The 23740-nt window shown below is 44.2% G+C and overlaps 1 protein-coding gene across 8 annotated transcripts in view; it reads left to right on the top strand.

The window, feature by feature from the left end:
• The window catches only part of RAPGEF1 (Rap guanine nucleotide exchange factor 1), an 89747-nt gene that overhangs the window by 35990 nt on the left and 30017 nt on the right, over positions 1–23740 (top strand). For all 8 annotated transcript variants that reach the window (XR_015703688.1, XM_087752986.1, XM_087752989.1 and 5 more), the window contains 8 exons: positions 2609–2787; positions 5970–6126; positions 11183–11271; positions 11666–11818; positions 13243–13366; positions 14671–14854; positions 15450–15962; positions 22457–22659. Coding sequence is in view for 7 of the 8 variants with exons in the window: in XM_087752986.1 (XP_087609112.1) it covers positions 2609–2787; positions 5970–6126; positions 11183–11271; positions 11666–11818; positions 13243–13366; positions 14671–14854; positions 15450–15962; positions 22457–22659 (1602 nt within the window). In the remaining variant the exon portion in view is untranslated. The remainder of the gene's footprint in view (positions 1–2608; positions 2788–5969; positions 6127–11182; positions 11272–11665; positions 11819–13242; positions 13367–14670; positions 14855–15449; positions 15963–22456; positions 22660–23740) is intronic.

The following is a 23740-nucleotide window of genomic DNA, read 5'->3' as shown; positions in this document are numbered from 1 at the left end:
GTAACGATTATCTAAGGGAAAACTTCAAAAATCATGCAAAAATATCTCTATGTGTCAGGTAGGCAGGGGAGTGGAGAGGAGATGCTGCTTTGCCTGAACGTTAAGTTGATCTCCTTTAATGCCCAAAAGGGAAATGGGTGAATCCAGCGGTCCTGCCGCTTTAGCGGCTCCCAGTTACCAGTCTGCTCTCTCGCTGGGGTAAGGTAACTGCTGGGGCGAGTTCACCTCTACTGAGAAATGAAATGAGAGATCAGTTCAGGTCCTCTCTGCCAACCCAGAGGGGTACCACTGCATGTTTACTTTGGCTTTAGGAACACACTAAAATGTCTGGTGGAAGAGCTTAATCTCATTAGTCTTGTGAGATGCAGACACGGGAGTGTATTAATGTCCATCCATCCCACCAGGTTATTATTCCTTTCTCTACGTTTATTGCTGTTGTTCTCAGGCCTCAGTGAGTAAAGCACTGAACACCAGAAACTTCAGCCTCGTAGCAACAACTGACATTTACATATCTGAGCTCTGTAGCAGAACCTGCAATCCTGTGTAGGATGTATAGGCTTTCTTTGGGTGTGTTTGTGTGCATGTGTATACATACGTATATAGGGTACCTTTGGACCTCAAAAATGTGGACCTTCATAAAAAGTGCTCTTATGGGATTGTTACTCAAAGAGCTAAAAGGGAAGTTCCAAAGAAAGGGCTGTGTCCCAAATAGTGTCCGGTGGCTGGATTTGTATGCCTTGATGTGCTCAGCGGAAGAATTTGTGTTTCCACTTGTCATTCTCAGCACTGAACTCTCAGAGTGAAGCCCATCCCTCCTCTGCGCCAGGAGAGTGTTTAAGCTATTAAGTCGCAAGCCTTTCTACAGGAAACAGTTGTCGAATGAAATACATAAACAACCATCAGAGCAGGAACTGCAATCCACATTTTTTCACTCCAGTTTGAGAGCTCTGACCACTGGGCCATAGTCATACTCGCTTGGGGAATATACGGGCTCCCTCATCCCTGAAATGTGTGATCATTTCATATGAAGTGCAAAACCTTCATGGGAGGGACTGAGCCTCTCCGTATCCTGGAATAAAGTGTGCAGTGGTTAGGGCACATGCTGAAAAATGGGAAGCGGCATTTTCGACATCATTGAGTTGCCGGGATGCTCCTCAGCAGGGGAGTTTGGGGTGCTGTGGGCTGCAGAGCAGAACTTGAGGTTTCTGGCAAGCAATATTGTCAAAAAGTGGAAGCGGCAGCAGAGTTTGGGCACTTCCCAGGTGAGATGGAAAATGACAGGGTGGTTTGCAGATCTTGGATTGGGACTTCTAAAGTTGGAGCTAGATGGGACTTGGGACTCTAATCCTTTTATGCAACTGGCCCCAAATTACTAACCAGTGCTGCCTATAAATTGTTCTTCCTAAAACCTTTTGGGCTGCTGGCCTGATTTTGCAGAAAAGCAGCAGTTTAGCAGCTGACAAGAGTATGGGGAGCACACAACGCCCATAGGTCATTAATTCTTGAAGCTGAATTTACTGAGAAGATAATGGATGAAACCTGACTCTGCTAAGCTCTCTGCTCCTTTTCTAGCAGTGTTCAGTAGTTAATTTAAATCTCACTTAGGAACTACTTGTGGCTTTAAAAGTCCTCCAGGCATACTCTGGTAAACTTTTAAAAAATATCCCTGTCCAGAATGCCATTAAGATATCATGTATCACTTCTGAATTTCCTCTTCTAGTGTTGGTGGTGGCACAGAAGTTGGTGACCACAACTCAGCTTTATTCCAATGAATTGTTCCCTTCTGCAACATTCATTCACCGATGCCAAAACTTAGCTTTCACAGTCTGTCCCCCTGGAAAGCGTGCGAGTTCCCTTGTTGCAGCAGCATCACAGAATGACTTAGGTTGGAGGCTGATCAGAATGGAGTTTTTTGTTTGGAAATGGAGAGACAAGACTATCGCCCACTTTCATACAAGTAGGCATATTGGAGTCAGCAGAATTACAAGGAATAATACAGGTGAACACCGCATATGTCGTTGAAACTATCAGGGATGAGTACAAAAATGGAGGCATCTTGTTTGGATTGTTCTGGAGTTTGGAAGTTTTTCTGTTTTTGATTTGTTTTTCCCTTTGGCTGATCCACTGCATTTACTGATTGAAAAGACGTTTTGATAGTGAGATGTGCTTAAGGTAAAAGGATTTTGATCTCATCAGAGGGGCAGCTCTATTTAAAACCAGTAGCTGTTGCTTCCTTTCTTGCATTACCGAGTGCAGGTAGTAATGATATACTATTTTTCTTTCACCCTCCCAGTTTGGCATGTGGGTTTCAAAGCAGTGCCCTTCATGTCATCAGTAGTGTTAATCTTGGCCTAAAACTGATCAAGATTAGCCTTCAGTTTGGAATGCACGTAATTCAGAAAGTTAAAGCGTGGGTGCAATTTTGCACTGACTGTTCTTTTGACAGAGTAGTAATTCAATTTAAAAGTGTTTGTGGTAGAAGGGGTTTTCTCCAGTCCTCATGGAATGTACCTCGTTCAAGGTTGCTGTATTTCAGGTAAGTTAAAGTAACCTTGCCCTTAAAAATCCTGAGGTTTTAACATATCTCTCCTTTTTTCCTCCTCTTCAGAATGTATCATGGCTAGAGGAGAAGGAGAAGGAGGTCGTCAGTGCGTTGCGCTACTTTAAGACTATTGTGGACAAAATGGCAATTGATAAGAAAGTATTAGAGATGCTGCCAGGCTCAGCAAGTAAAGTGCTGGAAGCCATCCTGCCCTTGGTGCAAACCGATCCACGCATCCAGCAAAGGTGAGTTTCCTTCTTGGGTTTTGGGTCTGTGACAGACCAGCAGGCTCCCAGCTTCTCCCCTTCTTGTGTCCGAAGAATCGCATCATGCAGGAGACAGGAATGCTGCAGTGGCTAATGAAGTGACGGCTATTTTTACTAATTATGTGGTAGTTTTCAAACATAATTTAAAAGCAGATTCCCTGCTGCGAAGAAGCCCGTGCTGTGGAAAGATAAAGCAAATCGGAATGGTTTCAGAGAGGAGGAAGGGCTGATTCTTAGCATAAACTTGGAAATTCATCATTTACTAGCAGGGGATTCTCCTCAGATGCTGTACTGTTTCTGCAGTCCATGATGATATCCTAAAAGCTAACAAATCCAATAGCTTTCACCTGAAAAAGAGTTTATCTTCAAAGTAATCCCTCTTTGTGTTCAGTTTATCCATCCTGATACTAGAGAAGTCTGAGCCTGCACTCTTAACTGCTTTTTTTGATTTTACTGGATCAGATACAGAAGTAAACAGATGTACTTCAGTAGATTAACCAGGCCAAGTTCATTCCTATGCGCTCTCAACAGATTATTTGTTTTATGTTTTAACAGATGATGTGTGTTATGTTTTGACCAGTTAGACAGTGGGTTTGAAGCCAGAAAAGAAGTACAAATTTGCCACAGCAAAGCTCGGCATGGATATAAGAATTTGTAGAGTTGCCAAGCCATAGAGATACAGCTGCTGTTCATCCCATAGATGCTGGAATAATTGATTCACACAAAACAAGCAAACGTCGTTGAATAATATAGAAAGAGCAAAATTAGCGCAGACAGAGAAAAGCACAAAACTAGGCAGAGAAATGCAGGTGTTTGGTTCCTGAAATCCTGCCAGTTTTTGTGGTGTTCCTATTTGTTTTCCCATTAAGCATCTCCAAAATTTTTGTTTCAGGATGCTTATTTCAATTCTGGTGCAAGAAAGGCTTACAGTGTGGTCGAGACTGCAGTAGGGTGCCAAATATTTTGCAAACAGAGATGCTTGGCTGTGTTTGGCCCTAATGCATAGGCCAGGGTTGTATCTGACAGTACGAAAGGAAGGAGGCAATGGGTGAGTATCAGAGCTGTGGCTGGGACAGGAGAGACCTAACCTAATTCAGGTTAGATCTGTAGAACTACAAAGAGCAATAGCTGTTGGAATGGGAACATTCATCAGGCTTCTGGACAGAGACACAAAAGGTTCTTCAGTTGCTATCAGGTTTCCCACAGCCATTAAATTCCTGACAAGCACCTGCTTTCACTTAATAAAAGAAAGAATGAACATTCCCCTTACACCAGGAGAACATGTAAAATGTCAGCAAATATTTTTAGGATAGAACATGTCATCTTTATAGTTGCTTGCTTTGATTTGTGTATCCACTGGGTGTTCGCTGGGTGATCTTTCCTTCCGAGAATATATTTGGAAATAAATATCAACTAAGTGGTCTTCAGCAGCAGCAGTATTTCAGACAGTTCTATTCGTCAAATTCCTTATACGCTCTCTCTTAGTAGTGAACTAATGCAACCTTGACAGTTGGATATCCGTATTTACCCATATAAGCAGAATTTTCATAGTTGGTAGTCATTGGAGTCCTCGACATAGTGAGAAGTCTCTCTTTCTGGAAACGGTATGTATTACAGCACAGATCCCATTATGTATCTTCTGCCTTGTTCAGCCTCACAGAAAAAAGGGATCTGGCATTCTCAAAAAGCCATGTCCTTTCGTGCCTACCTGTGCACTTTATTTCTTTTGAGTAGTGGCAGGACACAAAGGGGTGATTTTGATAGCAAATCTCCCTCAAGAAAAGTGAGCAAGAATTGTGTCAGTGTGGTAGAAAGCCCTACGATTATTGCTGGACTTCTTTTCGCTTTAGGGGAAGCATTTGCATCAAGGAAAAAAGTAATTAAATCTAGCACAAAATTGGCTTTCAATTACCGCCTCCTTAGAAGGAAGCAGGCTGAAGATTAATGGCAGAGAAATCAAAGCCTTAGAGATGGGGGAGGGCCCTATTTAGGAAATATCTCCTACCAAGCTAATGTCATTTGAAATTAGAACAAATGGCAAGCAGCATGCTTTTAAAAAAAAAACAAACAGCCAAACAAAAAAGTACTTGCCGCTGTTTGTATCCCCCTGGTTGTAACTTGACAATAGTTCTTTCCCCGGTCCTGCAAATTTCAGTCACCTAAATAATCTCATTGAAGCTTGTGGGCTTGATTCTCTTCTCACGGATAATGAAATTACTGGAGTTAAGCCAGTGTAAAATGGATACCAAAGAGAAATGGGGCGATTTGGAACGCTTGTATCAGTAATGATGGTAAGATTACACCTTCTCTTATCTGTTTATGGTTTTGATGCAGTTTGAAATTGATTTAGCTTTACAAAGAATTGTTGAAGCGTTGCCATCAGCAGCACTGTTAACACACCTTGTTTAGTAATGAAGTAAGTGTTTTCGGAATGGCCAGGAAAATGCCTGTGAGCACTGTTGTTACAGTTAACTTTTATTTAGAGTTGTCATCCTTCCAAAATTCCTTTTTTTTTCCCCTTCAGAACAATAGCTTCAATTCTGTTTCTCATTAAAAACAAAACAAAGCAACACCCTTCCTATTCCAAACCTGAAATTCATTCAGTTCCATTTCTGTAAAGAAGCAGGCTTTAATTATATGTTTTCAGGCATTATAAACAGTGAGGAAATGATTTGTAAAGGAATGAATACAGTCAGCTCTCAATTATCCCAGACATTTTTTGGGAGAGTAAATAAGGAAGAAGGAAAGCATAGATAAAACTGATATAATATAACTTAGACTTAAGTATAGGACTTAAATATTTACCTTTGAAGTTAAGGCAGAGGACGGAGCTGTTTAAATGGAAATCATGTTCTTTTTAGCATTGCTGTGTTAACCTGCAGCCCAGATAATTCCTTCTGTTAACTGAGAATAAAGTGTTGATTGTTTGTACTGTCATCCCATTTGGTGCTGGAGGACAGGAGAGCAACTGCAGCGGAGGAGAAACCCGGCCTTTGTCACCTGCTAAACACAAATTCTGAATGTCAGAGAGAAAAGGAGAACAATCACATCTTTAACAGCGTCAAATGTGCTTTAAATCAAGCACTCCCGAAACATTTGATAGTATCTCCGTAATTTCATTTTGTTCTTTTTCCTCAACTCTTTCCTCCCCTGCCGTCCAGTTCTGCCATCTCGTCCTGCTATAGCCGCGTGTACCAGAGTCTGGCCAATCTAATTCGCTGGTCTGATCAAGTGATGCTGGAAGGTGTGAATTCAGAAGACAAGGAGATGGTGACAACAGTGAAGGGTGTCATAAAAGCTGTTCTGGATGGAGTCAAGGTACATGAGACAAATATTGTAAATTATATTATATAAAGTATATAATAATGTATTTTAGAAGAGATCTGGTTGAAAGAGGTTTTCAAGTGCAGGTAAAATACAAAGATCCTATTCTTGCCTTCAGTAAACTACCTCTTAAATCCACTGCTCCATAAGTGAAATGATCCTGCTTGGTGCGCTGGTTAAAGACTAACACAAACGGTTTGGCTCTTAGTGTGCAATTCTGAAATGCTCACCCTGGCATTTGGATGAATGGGAAGAAACAGTAAATCTTCATTGAGCGTTGTATTACATTTTCAGCAAGTCATTCCCAGTCTCCTGTGCAGATTACAAGATGGAGTTTGCATAGTTTCTGTCTAGGCAAAATAGAATGGAAATGCTTCCTTTCAATGCCCACAGAGAATCAAAGACTCCAGCTCCATCTTTTATCATAAATTTCAAGGCATTCGTCAGTGATACATCACCGCTTTCAGCAGTTGGATTAGGGTGTGGAACAGGTGATGAGCTAAACTCAGTTTTCTGGAGATTAACTTTACATAACTAATGGAAACGTTTAACAGAAACCTTTGTATCCTTTGTGAGACCTGCTTATAGCATTCCCTCCCCGCCCCACCCAGGGAAAGCTGTTGGCTTTCCTTCTGCTTCCCGGTAAGCTTTTGGTACCCATTATTTCTGTTTCCCAGGCTCGTCTCTGGGCTGATGGTCACAGAGGCTGTTCGTTCAGCTGTCCTAGCACTGCAGTTAAAAGTTTGCTTGACCTGGGCTCAGGGCACCAGCAGAGAGACCATCATATCTCTTGGGAACCTTATTTTGCAAACTGTAAAGGAAGTTAAGCCTCTTTCAACAGCAGGGCTGAATCTAAAGGGGAATATTTAGATCAAGTACAGAAGGAAAGTTGGGGTAGAGTTTTGAGAACTGCAGCAGGTGTTTCACCTGGATTAGTGTATCAGGAACAGGCATCTTTCACTGCACTCAAACTCAGCTTAGTTTTTATTAACTGGAGCTGAATGCAAAAATGAATTGGATCTCCCAAGGTTTGGCTGTCACATTTTCAGGAGTCTTGGTGTGGTGTTTTCATTCTCTGAGTATCTCTTTAATGTTGCTCAAACACAGATACTATAATCTACTATTACTTATAAAGCCTTTTAAACAAACATCTTTGAAACAAACTATTCTCATCACCTAAAGAAGACAGATTTTCCAGGATTATTTTGCACAATATGCCCTTTAAGCTCCAGATTTGAAAAGTAAAGCTGATCTTAAATTTGCACAGCAGGGTAGAGAAAAAGAGTTCAGCGTAAAGTCTCAGCTGCTGTTAGTGTTGGAATTCAGCAGCAATTTGCAGTACGTGAAAATCTGCGCTGTGGTATCTGAACTGTAATACCCCAGCAAATAACGAGACGGTTCATTCTGTTATCACTTAATGAATCTGCACGATCCCATGGAGAGCTGTGTTATCACCGGATCCAGGATAGAGTTGTGTAGTCTCATCACACGAGACTTGGACACCCGCTGTCCTTGCGCTTCAAGCAATATTTAAACCCTCGGTACCTGTTGCCTTCCAGCCAAAGTAGCGTGCCTGTGCGGATGGGGGGAAGGTCTCGGATGCCTGCTCTGCCCGCGCTGCGAGCCAGCCTAGGCTGGAAGCGATGCAGGCATGTCCATGCAGTGCTAAGCCTGAGCTATTAAGCCCCGCTGAGCGGCATGGCTATATCGGTCTCTACTTTGTTGTAAGACTTAAAGTTATTTTGGCCTTCCAGTTGGAGCTGGCTTATGTCTGGTCAGCTTGGAGCATCAGCAGATGTGTGGCTGTCTGGGTAGGCGCGAATGTGTCTGCCCATCAACAGGTCAGCATTTGGAAGCGGTGTGCGCTCATCTCCTACTGCATAGTGAGGAACAAGGTTTATTTTAGAAGGGCCAAGCCAGCTTTCAGATCTGGAAGCAGAACTGAGAAGTTGGACACTTCTCTGCTGTGGACAGCCTTTTTTTGGTTTTCTGGCAGATCACACAGGATCCACTTCCACATTTCAGTGCTTACTTCCCCCTTTATTTTCAAAATTGAGCATAAAGGAGTCACTTGTTCACTTATGTTACTTGCTGTTCTGATCTCAGGTTTTAGTGCCTTGCTAGGCATATATAAAAAGAAAAAAAAAATCCTTGTTTTGATTACGTAACTTCTTGAAAATCCATTTCATTTTGGAATTTCCAGCTTGCTGAACTAGCATAAGTTTGTAGAGAGGCTTTAATTATCTCTAATTACTGCTGCAGGAATCTCTACTTGCTGCTAAGGAATAGCATAATGTGCATCTGGCTTGGTTGTGTGCTGATTACCTCTGTGTGTACACTGAAGATCTTGGCTTGATTTTTCAAACACTAGTTCTCATTTTTGGGGTTAGTAGGGAGGAGAAAAAGTCAGGGTCCAGGGAATCTGGTGGTGTTTGTTAAATTTTAGAGGAAAAAGGGATCCTCTCATGTATTGTCAATCACATGCTGTCTCGCTGTCTCTGGTGGGAGGTGTTTGGGGTTTTTTTTCACAGCAGCAATGGTTTGAATCATTCTAAAGATACTTTTGAGCCAAATTGGATTGTTTTTCTCCCCTGTTGTAACCTACACTCCCATGTGGTGGATCAGGGTGTGCCCATTACGACTGGCAAAATAGGAGAACTGAGGGCTTCAGCCCCGGGTGTCAGGGGCTCATGAGCGCTGCTGCAGATCAGCTGCCACCACCGCAGTCTGCAACCCTGGCCTTGGTTTGGTTTAAGGTGTTAAATGTGGTGAAGAGAGTTGAGCAAAAAGGCGATGTTAACATTTTCCCTTCCATAGCCCTGTCAGGGGGATGTTTAAGGAGTATTTTGGCTTTTGGTTTGAATGCCCATACATTTTATTTCCCTTATTGTGCTCTTACGCATTGTGTGGAGCAACTGTTCTTGCTGGCGGGTACCCGATAGCCCCACGGGGTCTGACACCGAGTCTGTTGAAGTGCACGAACGTCTCCAGAAACCTCTTCAGCAGTGGAAGTTTGTCCAGAGGGCAGGACGGTGGCAATCCGTTGTGTCATCACTCGCTCCTGATGGCAACTCGGAGCATGGTGCCAGCTGCCGCCAGAAGAGTCAAATGGTGTCACTGTGGGATTTCCAAATCGTCCGATTTACAGAAAAGCCTTGTTTGGGGTTTGTAGGCTCCCAGGTCCTATGGTTGTTTTTCCTAGTGATATTCTGTTAACTTTATAGGGGAATTTCTAAAGTCTAAAAGGAATAGCAAGTTTTTAATTAAAGATTGTTCATTCTGAAAGAGAGGATGAAACGGAGGAAAGTACATTTTTTAAAAATAGTTTCTGTTGAGTAACTGGGGGCACTCAGCAGAGAAGTCTGAGGTCATTTCAGTGTCCCTGTTACCACCGTAGCTCTTCTGTGACTGAAGGGCCTCAATTATTTTACTTTCCTATACGCTGTGTAACGTACATTAGCACCGCGGAGCTGATAGATTGCCAAAAGCCCTGGCGGTCTGTTGCTCCCTGTTGCAGAGTATTTCCCCGCTGGGGGACGTGGCCCTCCTTGGAGGTGGGAGCTGGTCGGCTGTGGTCGACTTGGTGCTGTGCTTTTTCTCATCAGGGCACTTCTCAGAACATGCTGTTCCTCGCCAGGGCTCTTGTCTGTCTGTCCCAGACAGGAACATCTTCATAGCATTAGCCTGCATGGACATCTGATGTGCCCTGTTTGTGCCCTCTCTTCCTTCCCCACGTGTGGGATTTTCCAGGACAACTGGAAAGCTGACTTTGTCCTGTTTTTGGTTGACATGGTGTAAATTATTTTTGAGCACAAGGTCACACCAAGAATGTAAGTAGAACATTAAAACGAGTATCAGCTGTGGTGGACATTTGGACTGCATTTGCCATCCTTTGCACATCCAGTGCAGTACTTTATTCCTCTTGCTGTGCATGTGTTGACCCATAGAAGTTCAGCTTTAAATAGAGCCTTATATAAAAATACGAGAACTAGAATATTTCTCTTCCTCAGAAGGATGATGATGATGACATTCCAGTTGCAGTTACTGCATTGAGAGAGCAATGACAGTTGTTTCCAAGCTCAACAGACATGGGTGTGAAGACAGCACCGGAATGATGACACTGTACTTCAGACTGCTTTAAAAAAAAAATTAAAAATTGATCCCTTGTAGTTGCTTTTGCATAATATGCTGGGAAGCCAATACTGTCAGGAAGCAGTGCCAGTTTCCCAGCCTGCCTGTAAGAGGGCATGTGTTTGTATCTGTTAGCAGTAGATCTATTTGTCGGCCTCAGACATCCATAAAATGTTCTCTCCATCTTTCTGGCGTGAATGATTGTTGTTTTGACTGCTGGCAGACTTGTAGTTCAGGATTATCATGCCCTTATCTCTTTATCCAGAGCCTTATCTGCCTATAACAGATACATTACAGCAGTTCCTTGAATGATTAAGACTTCCATTGCTAACATGTTAAAAGATGGCTTCAGGGGAAGCAGGCCTTTTAATAAAGGTGTTCACTATTTAATTTGTTGTTGGGCGTCTTACAGAAAACTCGCTTTCTGAAACAAATACATACTTGTTTCTAAAATATAAAGCAATTCTTTAATTCTTTTACTGGCTAGGGGAAGTACTTCACTGTGTAAGACTTCTGTACTTGTATTTATGTATGTAAAGTGAATTTGCTATTATCTAGGGTGTTGTGGGGACTGGAACACATTTGTGACGATAGAGGAAAGAGGAAGCACAGCAAGAAGACATGTATGTGGGTTTGTGCAGAATCCCCACAGGGCCAGGGTTTATGAACTTAACTCAGATATGGTTAAACTACTGCTGGGTGCAGGCTGCTCCTTAGAGGCAGTGCTGCATCATTTGTATGGCTCTGTACCAGACTTAGACCCAGCTCAGCTCTCTCTGTGTCCACGCCATCGTTAATCCATAACCTGGGTAACCAAGCGTTTACTGCAGTAGCATCCCATTCTGTTCTAGGGTGTTTGAGTGCAGCATTCAGCGAAAAATGATTATTCTCTTTTCCTTCTCTCCTCTCCATCCATCAGGAGCTGGTCAGACTCACGATTGAGAAGCAGGAGCATCCCTCTCCCACAAGCCCAGTTAAACCCAGTTTACCAGCATGTAACTCTGACAGGTGGGTCACTGATAAGGATTTCTTCTGTGTGCAGGACAAATATAGAAGGGGTAATTTCTGGCTACTGATAGTTGAATTAAAGCCTTCAGTTATTCTTCACAGAGGGTAGCGTAGTGTTCTTTATGTAGCCTCATCTGTTACAGTGGGACCACTTAAAGAGAACAATATGCTCTGATAGGGAAGATACCAAAATCTGGCAATGAAACACGGCTTGGCCGTGACACGTGCACATTGTATTCTGCATATACATGAAATTCCACCTGCAGATGCAAATTCTGCCTTCTCCTGTAGGTACCTCTCATATTGCATATGATTTAAAATATGTAGTTAACTGTCAGCATGCTGCATTCCAACTGTGGTTTATGATCTGCAATCTGTATTTTGCTTGTTGCAGCCCATCAGAACTTCCCCTTACAGACCGAGAAATGGAGATTCTCAACAAAACAACTAATATGACTCAATCCAACGAGCTACTGACTGACTCCATGGATGAAGAAGTTGCACCTCCTAAACCCCCTCTGCCTAGCATTCGTGTGGCAGAAAACAGGTAATACTGCCCAACCAGCTAACTGAGGAATACCAGTGGCTCTTACCAGCTTCTCGGTTTTTAAACAATTTTGCAAAATGTGCACAAGAGAGGTCGTGAGCAGGGTTAGTGATGCCTCTGAATTTCCAGTCCTTCAGAGTAATTATTCCCTGCTCCTGGACTCTGTTTATGACTTTGTGTCCTCTCTGTCTTGTTTTGAGCAATACCCTTCATTACCCTTTCCTTCTTTTTATGTGAAGATAGTGCCATGCCCTCAGATCCATGCCTGAGAGGCATCACATAAATGCATAAGAACCTTATTTAAAACGATGTGAATACCGCACTGTACAAAGGTGTCTGGTGCTGTTGTATCCAATGGGAAATGTTCTGTTAACCTTAGCTGGCAATTATCAATCTGTCCTGCACATCCAGGTTGTTCTGCATTGCTTAAGAGTGAAAGGAGCCAACAGTGCGTGAAAAAAATCTTTTACTTGGTTGTTCTTACCCTGTGCTACGAGTAACCACATGAAAGTTTCTGTGTTCTATTTTGAGAAGGAAGAGAAAACCCCCAATTTACAGGTTTTTGGTCTGTGTGTATGATGTTTTTCTTCCCTGGTACTGGTGTTAATGCATGGTGTGAAAAATACATGTTGTGCTAATTTGAAAATGTGGCATCAAGGGCTGTGGCTGGCAAAAAAAAATCACATTTCTATGTATTTTATGAATTCTCACGGGTTATATAAGAATTTCCTAGTATGTTCCAGGAACAGAATATGTGTGCTCTTGGGAACCTCGCAGGCTTCACGATTACCAGAACTATGAGTCATTAGAAGCAAAACCTAAAAGTACAGTGGTTAAAATCTTACTAGTTACTGCTGATGTGTGTACCTGAAACAGATTCATGCCAAAACATGGGCCGTCATATGGTGAGAGCCACACTGACCGTCTTGTTCCCTGAAGCTCACCGGGAGAGTAAAAGGGCAGAAAAAGAATTTTCCTGTCCTGTAAATTTTTGAAACTTTGAACATATTTCAAACCTGGAAGGTTTGAGGAGGAGGGACTTCTGTGAATGGAAACAATACTTGGGTCAACCAAAACATTTAATTTGGATTTTCACCACTTTTATTAAGAAATAATTACCATGCTAATTAGCTCCATTAGAAATAATTTTTAAAACAGCAATTGTTTTTGTTTGAGAAATACCAACTCTTTTCCAACATTAAAAAATAAATCACTGAACAGGACCTTACGTGTGAGAGTATTCCTGAATTGGTATTTGTTAGTGGATACACTTTGCTGAATAGCTCATGGCCAGCTTTGAAGAAGAACCTGTGAGCTTTGAGCCTGGCAAGTCAAAGGCTTTCTGGAAAACAAGCTTGTGAAGCCTCTAGAAGTCTTTTTGCTAGATGAGTAATGGAAGCATCAACGCCTGTTGTGTCTTGCAGCCCTCCACCAGCATTGCCCCCTAAAAAACGGCAGTCGGCACCTTCCCCAACCAGAGTGGCAGTTGTGGCCCCCATGAGTCGAGCCACCAGTGGGTCCAGTTTACCTGTTGGAATCAACAGACAGGTAATGGCATAACCCCTTTATGAAAGCCAAGGGAAACGTGCTGTGAACTGCAGCAAAAGCTCAGAGAGATGCTGTGATGTGCAGCCACGCAGTTCCCTGCACGCCTCTGCTTGTCCCTGTATGGGAGAGCTCTGGAGCGGGAGTTTTAGTGGCAGGAACATCAGTATAATAAATAATGTGAACAGCTTAATTTTTTTTTACAGTGCTGTTGGGTTTAATTAACAAATTGCTACAAACTTTGTTGCCTTGAGCTGTACCAGAGTGTGAAGATGTGAGCGGCTGAGTGTTGCCATGTTGAACAGATCAGGGTACAAAGCGGCTGGCTGAGCTTACTGAGATCTCGCCAAGGTTTACTTAACAGGCCAAGGGAGCATGTGGCATATTGAGATCAGAAGTCTGTCTTCATCCAGTCACAATTTAAAACATCTTTTAACCCAAGTGGTAGTTTGAGCAACTGCTCTGACCACTGGTGCTTTGGGGAAATTTGTAAATTTTCTGGTAGAAAACTGGAAAACTTGGGACTATGTGTGTGTTAGTCATATTCCATTGCTGGTGCTAGTCTGGGGTTTATGAGGTTGTAAATGGCTGGGTTTGCTTTACACATTCAGGAACTTACTAACTCAGCAGTGAGGGCCTGAACCATATTAAATTGCACCAAAATCAAATCTTGTCCTCATCCCCAAAGCCTCAGCTCTGGCTTAGGGAGCCTCTGCAGTTGTTTGGCTGACCCAGATAAAGCTGTGGCAGTTCTTCAGTTACTAGTACAATCACACTTAGGTTGTTTCGCAGGAGTGGGAATACTTGAGGGGTTCACTTGCAGGCTGATAAGCTTGAGGTAATCTCCGAAATAGACGTGTAGTCATAAGCACAGAAAGTTGTATCTCACTATAGGTTATTTTCCCTTTGCATGCACCTGAGCTAACCAAGTATTTGCTAAAGCCCCAGTTATTTAATGAGAAATCTTGCAGTCTGGTTACCTAGTATTGGTGTCTTGACAAGCAGTCATCAGACCTGTGTAGTGGTGAGGAACACGGTCATCTTCTCAGCATCTGGGAAGTCCAGTGTGGGTCACAGCATGCCCTGCCTGGAAGCAAGAACACACAGAGCTCCCTGGCATGGGCTCTTTACCAACTCAGAGGTTTTCTGTGGTCCTGACCAGCTTGTCTAACTAGAGAGAGCTAGCAGCACCCATCCTCTCCCCTCCTGGTTTTCTTAATGCAGCTGTGAGGTGTTTGCTCCTCGAGCTGCATCTAGCTTGCTAGCAAGCTGCCAAGAATGACGGTGATTTGGTTTTTTTGCCTAAGGATTTTGATGTTGACTGCTATGCCCAGAGAAGGTTGTCGGGTGGAAGCCACTCCTATGGGGGGGAATCTCCTCGCCTCTCGCCGTGCAGTAGCATCGGCAAACTCAGCAAGTCTGACGAGCAGCTCTCTTCTCTGGACCGCGACAGTGGTCAGTGCTCCCGCAACACAAGCTGTGAAACGTTAGGTAAGCGGGGGGTTGTCCAGGGCCGCTGGAGGAGCCCCCATCACTCTCGTTTGGGAGCTGTCGTAGCTGTGATGCAGAAGTAAATGGACTGTGCTTGCAACTGTCATCTTGTAGTTGCTGCAGGCGGTTCTATGCAGAATTACATTCTGTCGGATAGGAAAAAGCCCAGGGGAACATGTTTCCCTAGCTATAGATGATTCTGTGTTCAAACTCAATTCAGCTCTCAAGTGGAATGTTTTGTTGATTTCAGCCTTGTCTGCAGACATCAGTAAGAAATGACAGTCCTGGTAGACTAAAGCGATGTTGTTTCTACGTACTAGGAAAGAAAATAAAACAGAAATATAAATAATCCTGCAATGGTCTACCTATTGAATTTTTGTTGTTTGTTTGCTAGTGTAAAGAGATAATAAAGAGTTTTATTAAGGCTGGACTTTACAGAAGGTATAGCAAGACGGTCCCTGCTGCAAGGAAGTACCACTCTGATTAAATGAACTGATTAATTAACTGATGGAATGGGAGGGGCAGAACTGAGAAGGGCTGAACAGTGAAAGAGAGAAACTAATGTATGACTCTCCTGTGTTCTCTGTTTAACCAGATCAATCAGATCACTATGATCCGGACTATGAATTCCTGCAGCAGGACCTCTCCAATGCTGATCAACCTCAGCAGGTGCCAGGTATCCTCAGCCCATTGCCAGAGTCCTTGGGTGAGTCTGGCTCCCCTTTCCATGGGCATGCTTTCCAGCTCCTGCAGGGCAGCTCTCCTCCACTGGAATTCTGCAGCCTCTCGGGAGCAGCACAGCCAACAGAGACTCCTCCAGCTTTACCAGAAAAGAAGAGGAGGAGCGCAGCCTCTCAGACTTCAGATAACTCAGGCTGCAGGGTGTCCTATGAGAGGCACCCTTCCCAATACGATAACATCTCGGAGGATGACATGCAGAATGCAGCGTCTGTCCCATCAGTCCCCTTCACACCATTTGCTGCTGTTTTGCCTTTCCAGCAAGGAAACTCTTCAGCACCAGTTGAATTCATTGCTGACTTTGCTGCTCCAGATTCTAACAGTGACCCAGAAAAGCCACCACCTCTGCCAGAGAAGAAAAACAAACACAGTAAGCAAGTTGTTGTGTTTGGGTTTTACTTTCACCTTTCCCTTTCCTTGCAGTTCTTGTACATCTGATGACCACTAAGTAATGGTAACCCCAGGGTAATGCCCTTGCTTACGTGAGGCTGAGTGTCAAAATCAGTTAGTGAGTGTCAAGGCATGGAAGGGAATTGTCAGTCCTTCGGCGGGCAGGGAGTGACTCTTGGAGCCAGGACCGATCCAGGCCCAGGGAAGCTGGCATCACGCAGCATCTTCATTACTGTAGTGAGACTATTTTACTTCTCTGTTTACCTGAGCATGAGTCTTTGAGGCACTCTGCCTTGCAGATCTTCCTGGTTTATCCTCCCTTTTTGTGTCCATTCCTTCCCCCCTGCCCCCATTTTATAAATGTTTTCCCACTGCAGAAAAGAATTGGGTACTCTCCAAGAGCTCAGAGAAAGGGCTGCTTTTCTGTCCAAAAGCGAGCATTGCCAGAGCAGTTATTTGGCAATAGGAACATAGTCACCCACATGGCTGTGCAAGACAACACTATTAACCTAGTGTCCAGTACGGCTGTTTTGCTAGGGGATCTCATTTCCTTTGGATGCCTAAGAACTTCCCACATCGTTAATATGAGCAGCCTCTAAATGTGAAGGCTCGCCATCCCTAGCCAGACTCCTGGCACACCAGTACTGACTGCGACTCAAGCTCACGACCTTATTCTGATATTCTTAATGTTCATGGCTGAAAACATGTGAAACCTCTTGCCAAAAAAGCAGCCATACTGACCTGCCAAGGAAGGCTGCGGACTACATAGTGAGATCCAGCAGATGTTAGTTTACTAGTCACTGGCTTGCTTTGCAGTTGTACGTTGCATGAGGAGGTAGCGTATACAAGATCTGGATCAACAACGTTACGTTGTATGGCTGGCAGCCCAAGTGAAGAGCTGGTTCGAAAGTGCCGAGTTGGCCTTCTGACTCATTTCTGCAGTTCATAGTCTTGTCACTGAGAATGAGGGGGAAGCGAGACTGGTGTGTCGTGCGGCAGGGTCAGTATTCTGTCCATTTCTATGGTAGCTTACTGTGCCAGTCACTTTTTTTTTTTTTAAAAGTGTGTTGGCTAAAAGCATTTCCATTATCCCTAAGTGACGAGTCCACATTTGTAACCCTCTGGGATTTTAATCGAACCACAAGGCTTGACCCACCTGAAAGTGAGGGTCAGTGTCCCCATAAGTAGGAAATGACTTTTATCTCTCTCTGGTAAGCAAGCAGTTAAAAGATACTGAAAGCAGCTAAAAAGGAGCCGAGATGTTTGTAGAAACCAGAAAGGAAACAAATGCTGGCACAGGGCATAGCCAGGGTTGTTTGTTCTGGTTCGTGCTGTTCAAAATACTTGCCAGCAGTACCATCTGCAAGGGGATGTGGTACAGCGGCTCCTTGCTGTAGGATCAGGTCCTTGTGGGCTCTGCATGTTAATAACAAGGGCTGGGTCCAGGTGGTTTTACACCACGCAGACTGGGATGGATGCAGGGAAATGCACCTCTGTACACGTAGGCAGCTTTAGCAGGGAGAGACGCCTGCGTGAACCTTGGGTAAGAGGCAATTTGACAGTTGAAAGAGAGACCTTTGTTTTTTCTTATCATATGAGATGTCAAGGAGTTACTTTAAAAAAATTTTAAAAGCTATCTTCTCCATTATTGCCTGTGCACCCTTTTAACCTCGATACCAAGGCCTTGTTTGTGAATTTTCTTTGATGTTAGAATAGAGTTAATTGTCATTGGTCATCTGGCACTATCAGAAGCTCTCATAGTATTGATCAGATTGCATTGTTAGGAAAGGTAGAAGCTCTTATCTAATGTGTTGTCAGCTCTGATGGTTTGATAAAGCACCCTGCAAAGCTTGTAGTAGTATTTGGGCTGTTACCTGACTGCTGCAGAGTTTTTAATTGCATTTATGTGTCACTGAGAACTTGTTTTAGATTGTCTTTACTCCACAGTATATCATACCACAGATCTGTGGTTGTTAGTTTTACTTTTATTTTCAACATTAAAAGGGCAGTAAAACATTACTCAGGCTGTATGGTAGCACCCAGGATTTTTTTGCCTGGAGGCTGGCTGATGCATGTAGATATTCTTGTGTAATCACATAGGTGAGGCAGTGCTGCTTCCGCAACCCCAACAAACTCCTGGGATCCGGAGGAGATGCATGCATTTATTAAAAAGATCTAGAGCTCACACAGATGGGACTTGGTTGTAGTCCCTTTGTTGTTGGTCATGTTTTGGTAGTTGGCAGGAAATGTTGCAGCAGAGACTTTAATGGTCTTTTTATTGATAATATACAGCAAATCCTGGTAGGGTTAACCATGTGTATTGCTGGGAGCTGTGCTCAGAGGGACCTCTAAGAGTTGACTTCTGTATAATTTAAACAGAGGAGTGATAAGCTTTTTAGTCTGGCATGAATTATTGTTATTTTACTGTGCTGTAAGAGTGCATGTTACTGTGCTAAGGGCAAATTACTCCAGACTTCTGCTTGAGCACCAGCACCCTGCTCCTGCTGTACAGGACGCGGGCACGGAGCAGCTTCTGCCATGAAGAGCCCAGAGTCAGAAATAACAAGTTCCTCCCTGCAAACAGCTTGCAGACTAGAAGCCAGGCACTTATTCATGTTTCCCTCCCTGTCAGTGGGAACAAAATGCAGCCTGGTGCCCTGTAAGCAGCTGGTATTTAACTGCAGGAACCATGCTGAGGGCAGCCTGGGCTTAGCCAGCGGATAATGCGAGCCCTTTGAAAAACAGCTCTCCTCCCAGAGGTGACAGCAAAGACGGGCTTATTTGACCTTGACTTCTCCAGTGAGTCGATGTGCGGTATAGCTTAAGAATTTCCATTATTTTGGCTCTTGCCCATGCACACAAATCTGTTGCGCTTGTTCAGGGCCAGTTGTAACACAGGCTGCTGACATGGTGCCGAGGGTCAGGCTAGACCTTCAGTGAGTCCTCCTCATCAGGTACTCCTATACCTTACCTATACTGCAGATGTGCCTTATTGCTGATCATCTTCTAGCAATTCCTTACAGCTTCCAGGACCAGCAGCTGCATGGCGAGCTGGCTCAGGTGCTGCTGGTGCACTCGAGCAATACCTGTGACTTCTGCCACGTGTGATAGAAATCCCTGAGCAGCTTTAGCTCCTTCAGAAACGGCAGCCAAGGCACTGCAAGCGGATTGCTGGGAAGGTGTTCCTAGCCTCAGAGGTGTTATTTTTTTTAATTTCAAATATTTTCTGTCTAGGTTCAGAACTGATGTAAGCTTGGCATGGAACTGCGATGGGAGAGGTTTCTCTCTCACGCCTCCCTTCTCTCCCGGGGGTGCTGCCTTCAGACTGTGTCACTCCACCCCGGCTGCTCGCCGTGGAGGTTGCAGCCCCCATCCCTCCCTCTGCACAGAGTCGCTGCGGGGCGTGCAGCCTGATCTGAGCTGGTGATGTAATTTCCCATCTGCTTTTTAAATTTCTGCCTTGTTAAATACCACGGCAGAGAGGGGAAGGGATGGAGGGAGAGGGGGGAGAGAAGACCCTTTGCAAACAGCAGGCTCAGGAGTGGTCCTGCTCCCTTACTCTCCTGTTCCAGATTGGCAGCATTTTATTGACGCGCATTTTAATTTGCACTGTGCAGTCTCTACTCCCGAGCCAGGTTTGTATTTCACCATCCCAACTGTTTTTCGCTTCATGTAAAAACAGAGAAGACAAAGTAGAAGCAGAGGCATGCTCACCCGCCCCGGACTAGTTGTAACAAGCAAGGCAGGGGAGCTGCCATGGCGATGGGATGCATTAGCCTCATAAAGAGCTGAGATAAAAGAGCTCTTCATTATTCCCTGGCAGATTGAGTTAAGGCTCTCAACAGCATTCAGGCTTACTACCTTGAGTTACAGTAATTTGATTTTACGCAAGTGTCTAATGTGATACTGTTTTTGCCAACACTTCCCGGGTTGTAGTGTCATACAGACGTCTGAACCCGGGAACTCACGGCTATCGATCCTGAGTGTTGTCTTAAGATCTGGACGTTCAGTGAAGCACTGGTTTTGTAGGTGACTCCACATGAAGGGCTGGTCTGAATTCAGCAATGTCAGCTGCATGATACCAAGACTGCCAAGCCTGACTTCTTGGCTTTTGTCCTACTCAGTTGATGAGCACTCAAAATGTGGTCTTTTCCCTCAAGCTCTTGTCCTCTACACTTCTCCAAGGAGTCTTGATCCTTAGTTCACTTTTGCTGCTAGAGAAATATCTTTCATAAGCCTTCTTTAGATCTTATCCCCTAAAGTTGTTGTATGATACCAAGGCATTTTTCAGGGCATGGGTATTAACAGGAGTACCTTACTCAACCAAATCACTGGTATTTGGAAACAGTATTTTTGCAATTCTGTATTTTCTACACCAAGACTCCTTCACCATGAATTCAAATAAGAGAATACTACCAGAATGTGCTTCTTTTCACTGTTAGGACTTAGGCTGGAATTCACGTGCATGAGCAAATTTGATCTTGGCTTTAACATGAGTGCTGACACTGGCAGGTGAGGGGGCACAAACACACACCAACACGCCTGTGCAGGCAGTTTGAAACCTCTGTCACGCTCCCTTCAAAAAGGAGAGGTCCGAACCAGCAAGGGTGGTGACTTCCATCTGTGAAGTGGTGCTGGGAAGGCAGGAGGGCGGCTGAGGGAGGAAGAGGAGCGAAGCTCGGGTAGCAGGGGGTATTGGAGGTCAGATTTTCAGCTTGGCAGAGCTGTGCAGGAGCTGGCAGTGCTGCGGGACACGAACAGGTTGTCCACTGGCAGCACCGTGTGGGGTCACAGGATGGGGACAGCAGGTGTTACCGGTCGGGATTGAAATCCATCAGCTGAGGTTTCCTGCGCTCTGATTGCCACGACCTTCCCCCCCCCCCCCCCCCCTTTATTCTATTTTTTGGAGGAGGGATATCATTCTGTGGGAAGGGGCAGCTGTGTTAGCTCCATTTCTAAATGCAGTTTAAAATATTAGAGGAAATCTGAAAAAAGGTGCAAAAGACAGGTGCAAAGCGACTCCTTCCTGCCGACACGTTTGCACGGCTGCATCCTGTTTGAAATAGGCTGGCCCGTAGATCTGCATTGGCAGGTGAACAGAGGGCTTTGCCGTGCAGCTAGTGTGGGAACCAGCTTCACGATGTGCAAATACTGCGTTGTGGTCGTCGTATTTATAGCTTTCATTGAAGTCATCCATTCATTTCAGCTGTACAGCTGAAATGCCAGCAGAAGCTGAACAATTGTCACCTAATGACCAGATTTACAAAAACTGACAACTGCTTGTTTCTCAGGAAAAAGGGAGGAATGATCACAGAGTATCTTGTGCATGACAGCATATTTACAAAAAGGCCTATGTTAGTCCTTTTTATGACACTTACGTACATCTGTTGCTCCTGTTCTCAGGTATATAGAAGAGAGTTCTTCATTTATTTTACGTTTATTAAGTGCACTTCTGATCCTTAATAACTCTGGGGGTTTGTAGTCTTCCTGTGACACTGGGTGTCATTCTCCCTCTGCAACACTAAAATATTGCAGCAGTAACTAATCCTTTGTCAGAACTGCGTAGGCAGACCTGTGTGGGTTTTTTTCATAGATTTTGGAAGGATATTGTACAGATGGAAAGGTCCTCTAAATGAGATTTGATCCCATTTAATATTTCCATCGAACCACATCTCAGAAAAGCTTTTGAATCAATTGGATTCGAGAATTGGAGATGATGAGATACTTTAAAAAGGGATGCGAGCGAAGGCTGTTGGATTTGAGCTAAGGAGGTAGGAAGGCATGATCAGTGGTGCTTTTAAAAGGTAAGTCTCTTGTGCCAGCGTTGGCAGCGGCATATAAATAGCTGAGGGAGGGGTACACCCAGTCTCGCAGGTAGGTGTTTTCCAATAACAGTTTTATCAGCTTGCTAGAATGGAGAAAGGCTGTAAGCCTCCTCGTTCTAGAAAGCTTGCTGACTACACATGAGCCTTATTATAGGTACAAGAATTATATAGATTTATTGTCAAGGTTGCATCTTTGTACAAGATGATTTGTGCCTCCTAGAAAGCAGACTGAAGTTATTCTGGTTTTTTTGGTGACTTTAGGCATTAGCTGTTGAGGAACGTTCTCAAAATTGCCATGGGTTACATGAGAAAGGGATTCGGGCTAAGAGTCAGTGAATCAGACTTCTCAAGTAGCTGTTTGGAGACCTCACTGGTTCCTGAAACTGTTGTCAGATGTGTTCGTGGCCTGTGATTATGTTTGTTGCGTGCTGGCTTGCAGGATGGGATATTCAGATCCTTTCCTGCAAGGTGGATGGCAGCTGACTGTGTGAGCTACCTGTGAAGAGGGCACGGATGCCTTGCTGCTCCCCGCCTGCAGCAGAGCCCGACTAAGAGTGGCATGGCCTTACTCTTACAGCATTTTGAGAATGCCTGCTTGTTGCAGCTGCAGCGTGCGGACCAGGAGCAGTGATGTGACCTTTTTTTGCAGTGATGGCCTATATGCAGTTTGTGGAAGACTACTCAGAGCCACAGCCGTCCATGTTCTACCAGACCCCTCAGAACGAGCACATCTACCAGCAGAAGAACAAGCACCTCATGGAAGTCTATGGGTTCAATGACTCCTTTATCAGCTTAGACCCCTCTCAAGATCTGGCACCTCCTCCTGCTCTCCCACCGAAACAGCGGCAGCTGGTGAGTGACCTCCGCAGTGCCCTGCCCGGCGGGGCACGCCAGCCTCCCGGGAGCAGCTCTGTTCTTGCTGCTCCTGTTTCTGACAGGCTATGGTGGTGGGAGGATGTCTCGGTGGTGTTACCGCATCGTGTTCCTTGTCATCTTGTTAACGTGTTTTTCGGCATTTTGCATCATCTACTTTGATCTGCTTTCTAACCCCATGTTCAGGCTGTTCTCCATAAACTCCGAAGTCCTAAAATGCCTAAAAATGAAACGTTAGTCTTCCGCATGGCATGGCTGAATCTATGCCAGACTACAGGCTTGTGTAACGACAAGATTTTGACATGCTGGGCAAGACGATTTTCAAGAGATTGCTGCACTGTTGTTCCCAATGCTGTTTTGAAACTGTTGTCAAGGATGCCACTAATAATAACCGTTTAAACATAATAACTGCTTTTATGGCTCAGTCTTTGCCAGAGCCACAGAGCTTTGGTATAGCCATTATTGAACTTGTGCATGTTTTCTCCACATTAGTCCCCTTGCGTGATCAGGATTTTACCTGTTTTTCAGTATTCTGCTGGCCCTCCCAGACTCCCAGCACAAAAAGGCACATCCACATGTGTATGTGTGTTGGGTGGTGGGTTTAACAGTCCAACGAGCGCCATTTTCCACGTGGGGGATGAAAGCCTGGCCTCAGTGATGGTGGCAGCAGTTTTGTTTCCAACCTCAGTGGAGCTGGGATTTTGTCCTATTTCTTTTTAAGGGTCTTCGTTTCTTTTCTCTTTTTTTTTTTTTAACTCCAGCCTTAGGGGTTTTGTTTATATTAATTATCTGATTTGCTCTATTTAAAAAAAAAAAAAAAAGCAAGTATCTTTTGTGCTGATGTAGCGAACAAATTCGCCATAGCTTTAACGAAACAGGAGCAAATGTGGGAACAGAGCCATGGTCTTACCATCGTGAGAGTGACTGTTGCAGTATTTCTTCATGTTATCTATGCTAAAGTTTGACTGTCCCAGGGTGTTACTTTTTAATCAAATGCGAAAAGCAACCAAGAACTCTAATTTTGGGATTTGCATAACTACATTCCTGTGATGCAGGTAGG

Source organism: Nipponia nippon, unplaced genomic scaffold, assembly GCF_047370975.1.
Source record: "Nipponia nippon isolate SJK-2023a ecotype South Korea unplaced genomic scaffold, ASM4737097v1 scaffold_16, whole genome shotgun sequence".
NCBI classification, from domain to species: Eukaryota; Metazoa; Chordata; class Aves; order Pelecaniformes; family Threskiornithidae; genus Nipponia; species Nipponia nippon.
This window is presented reverse-complemented; position numbering and strand designations above follow the sequence as displayed.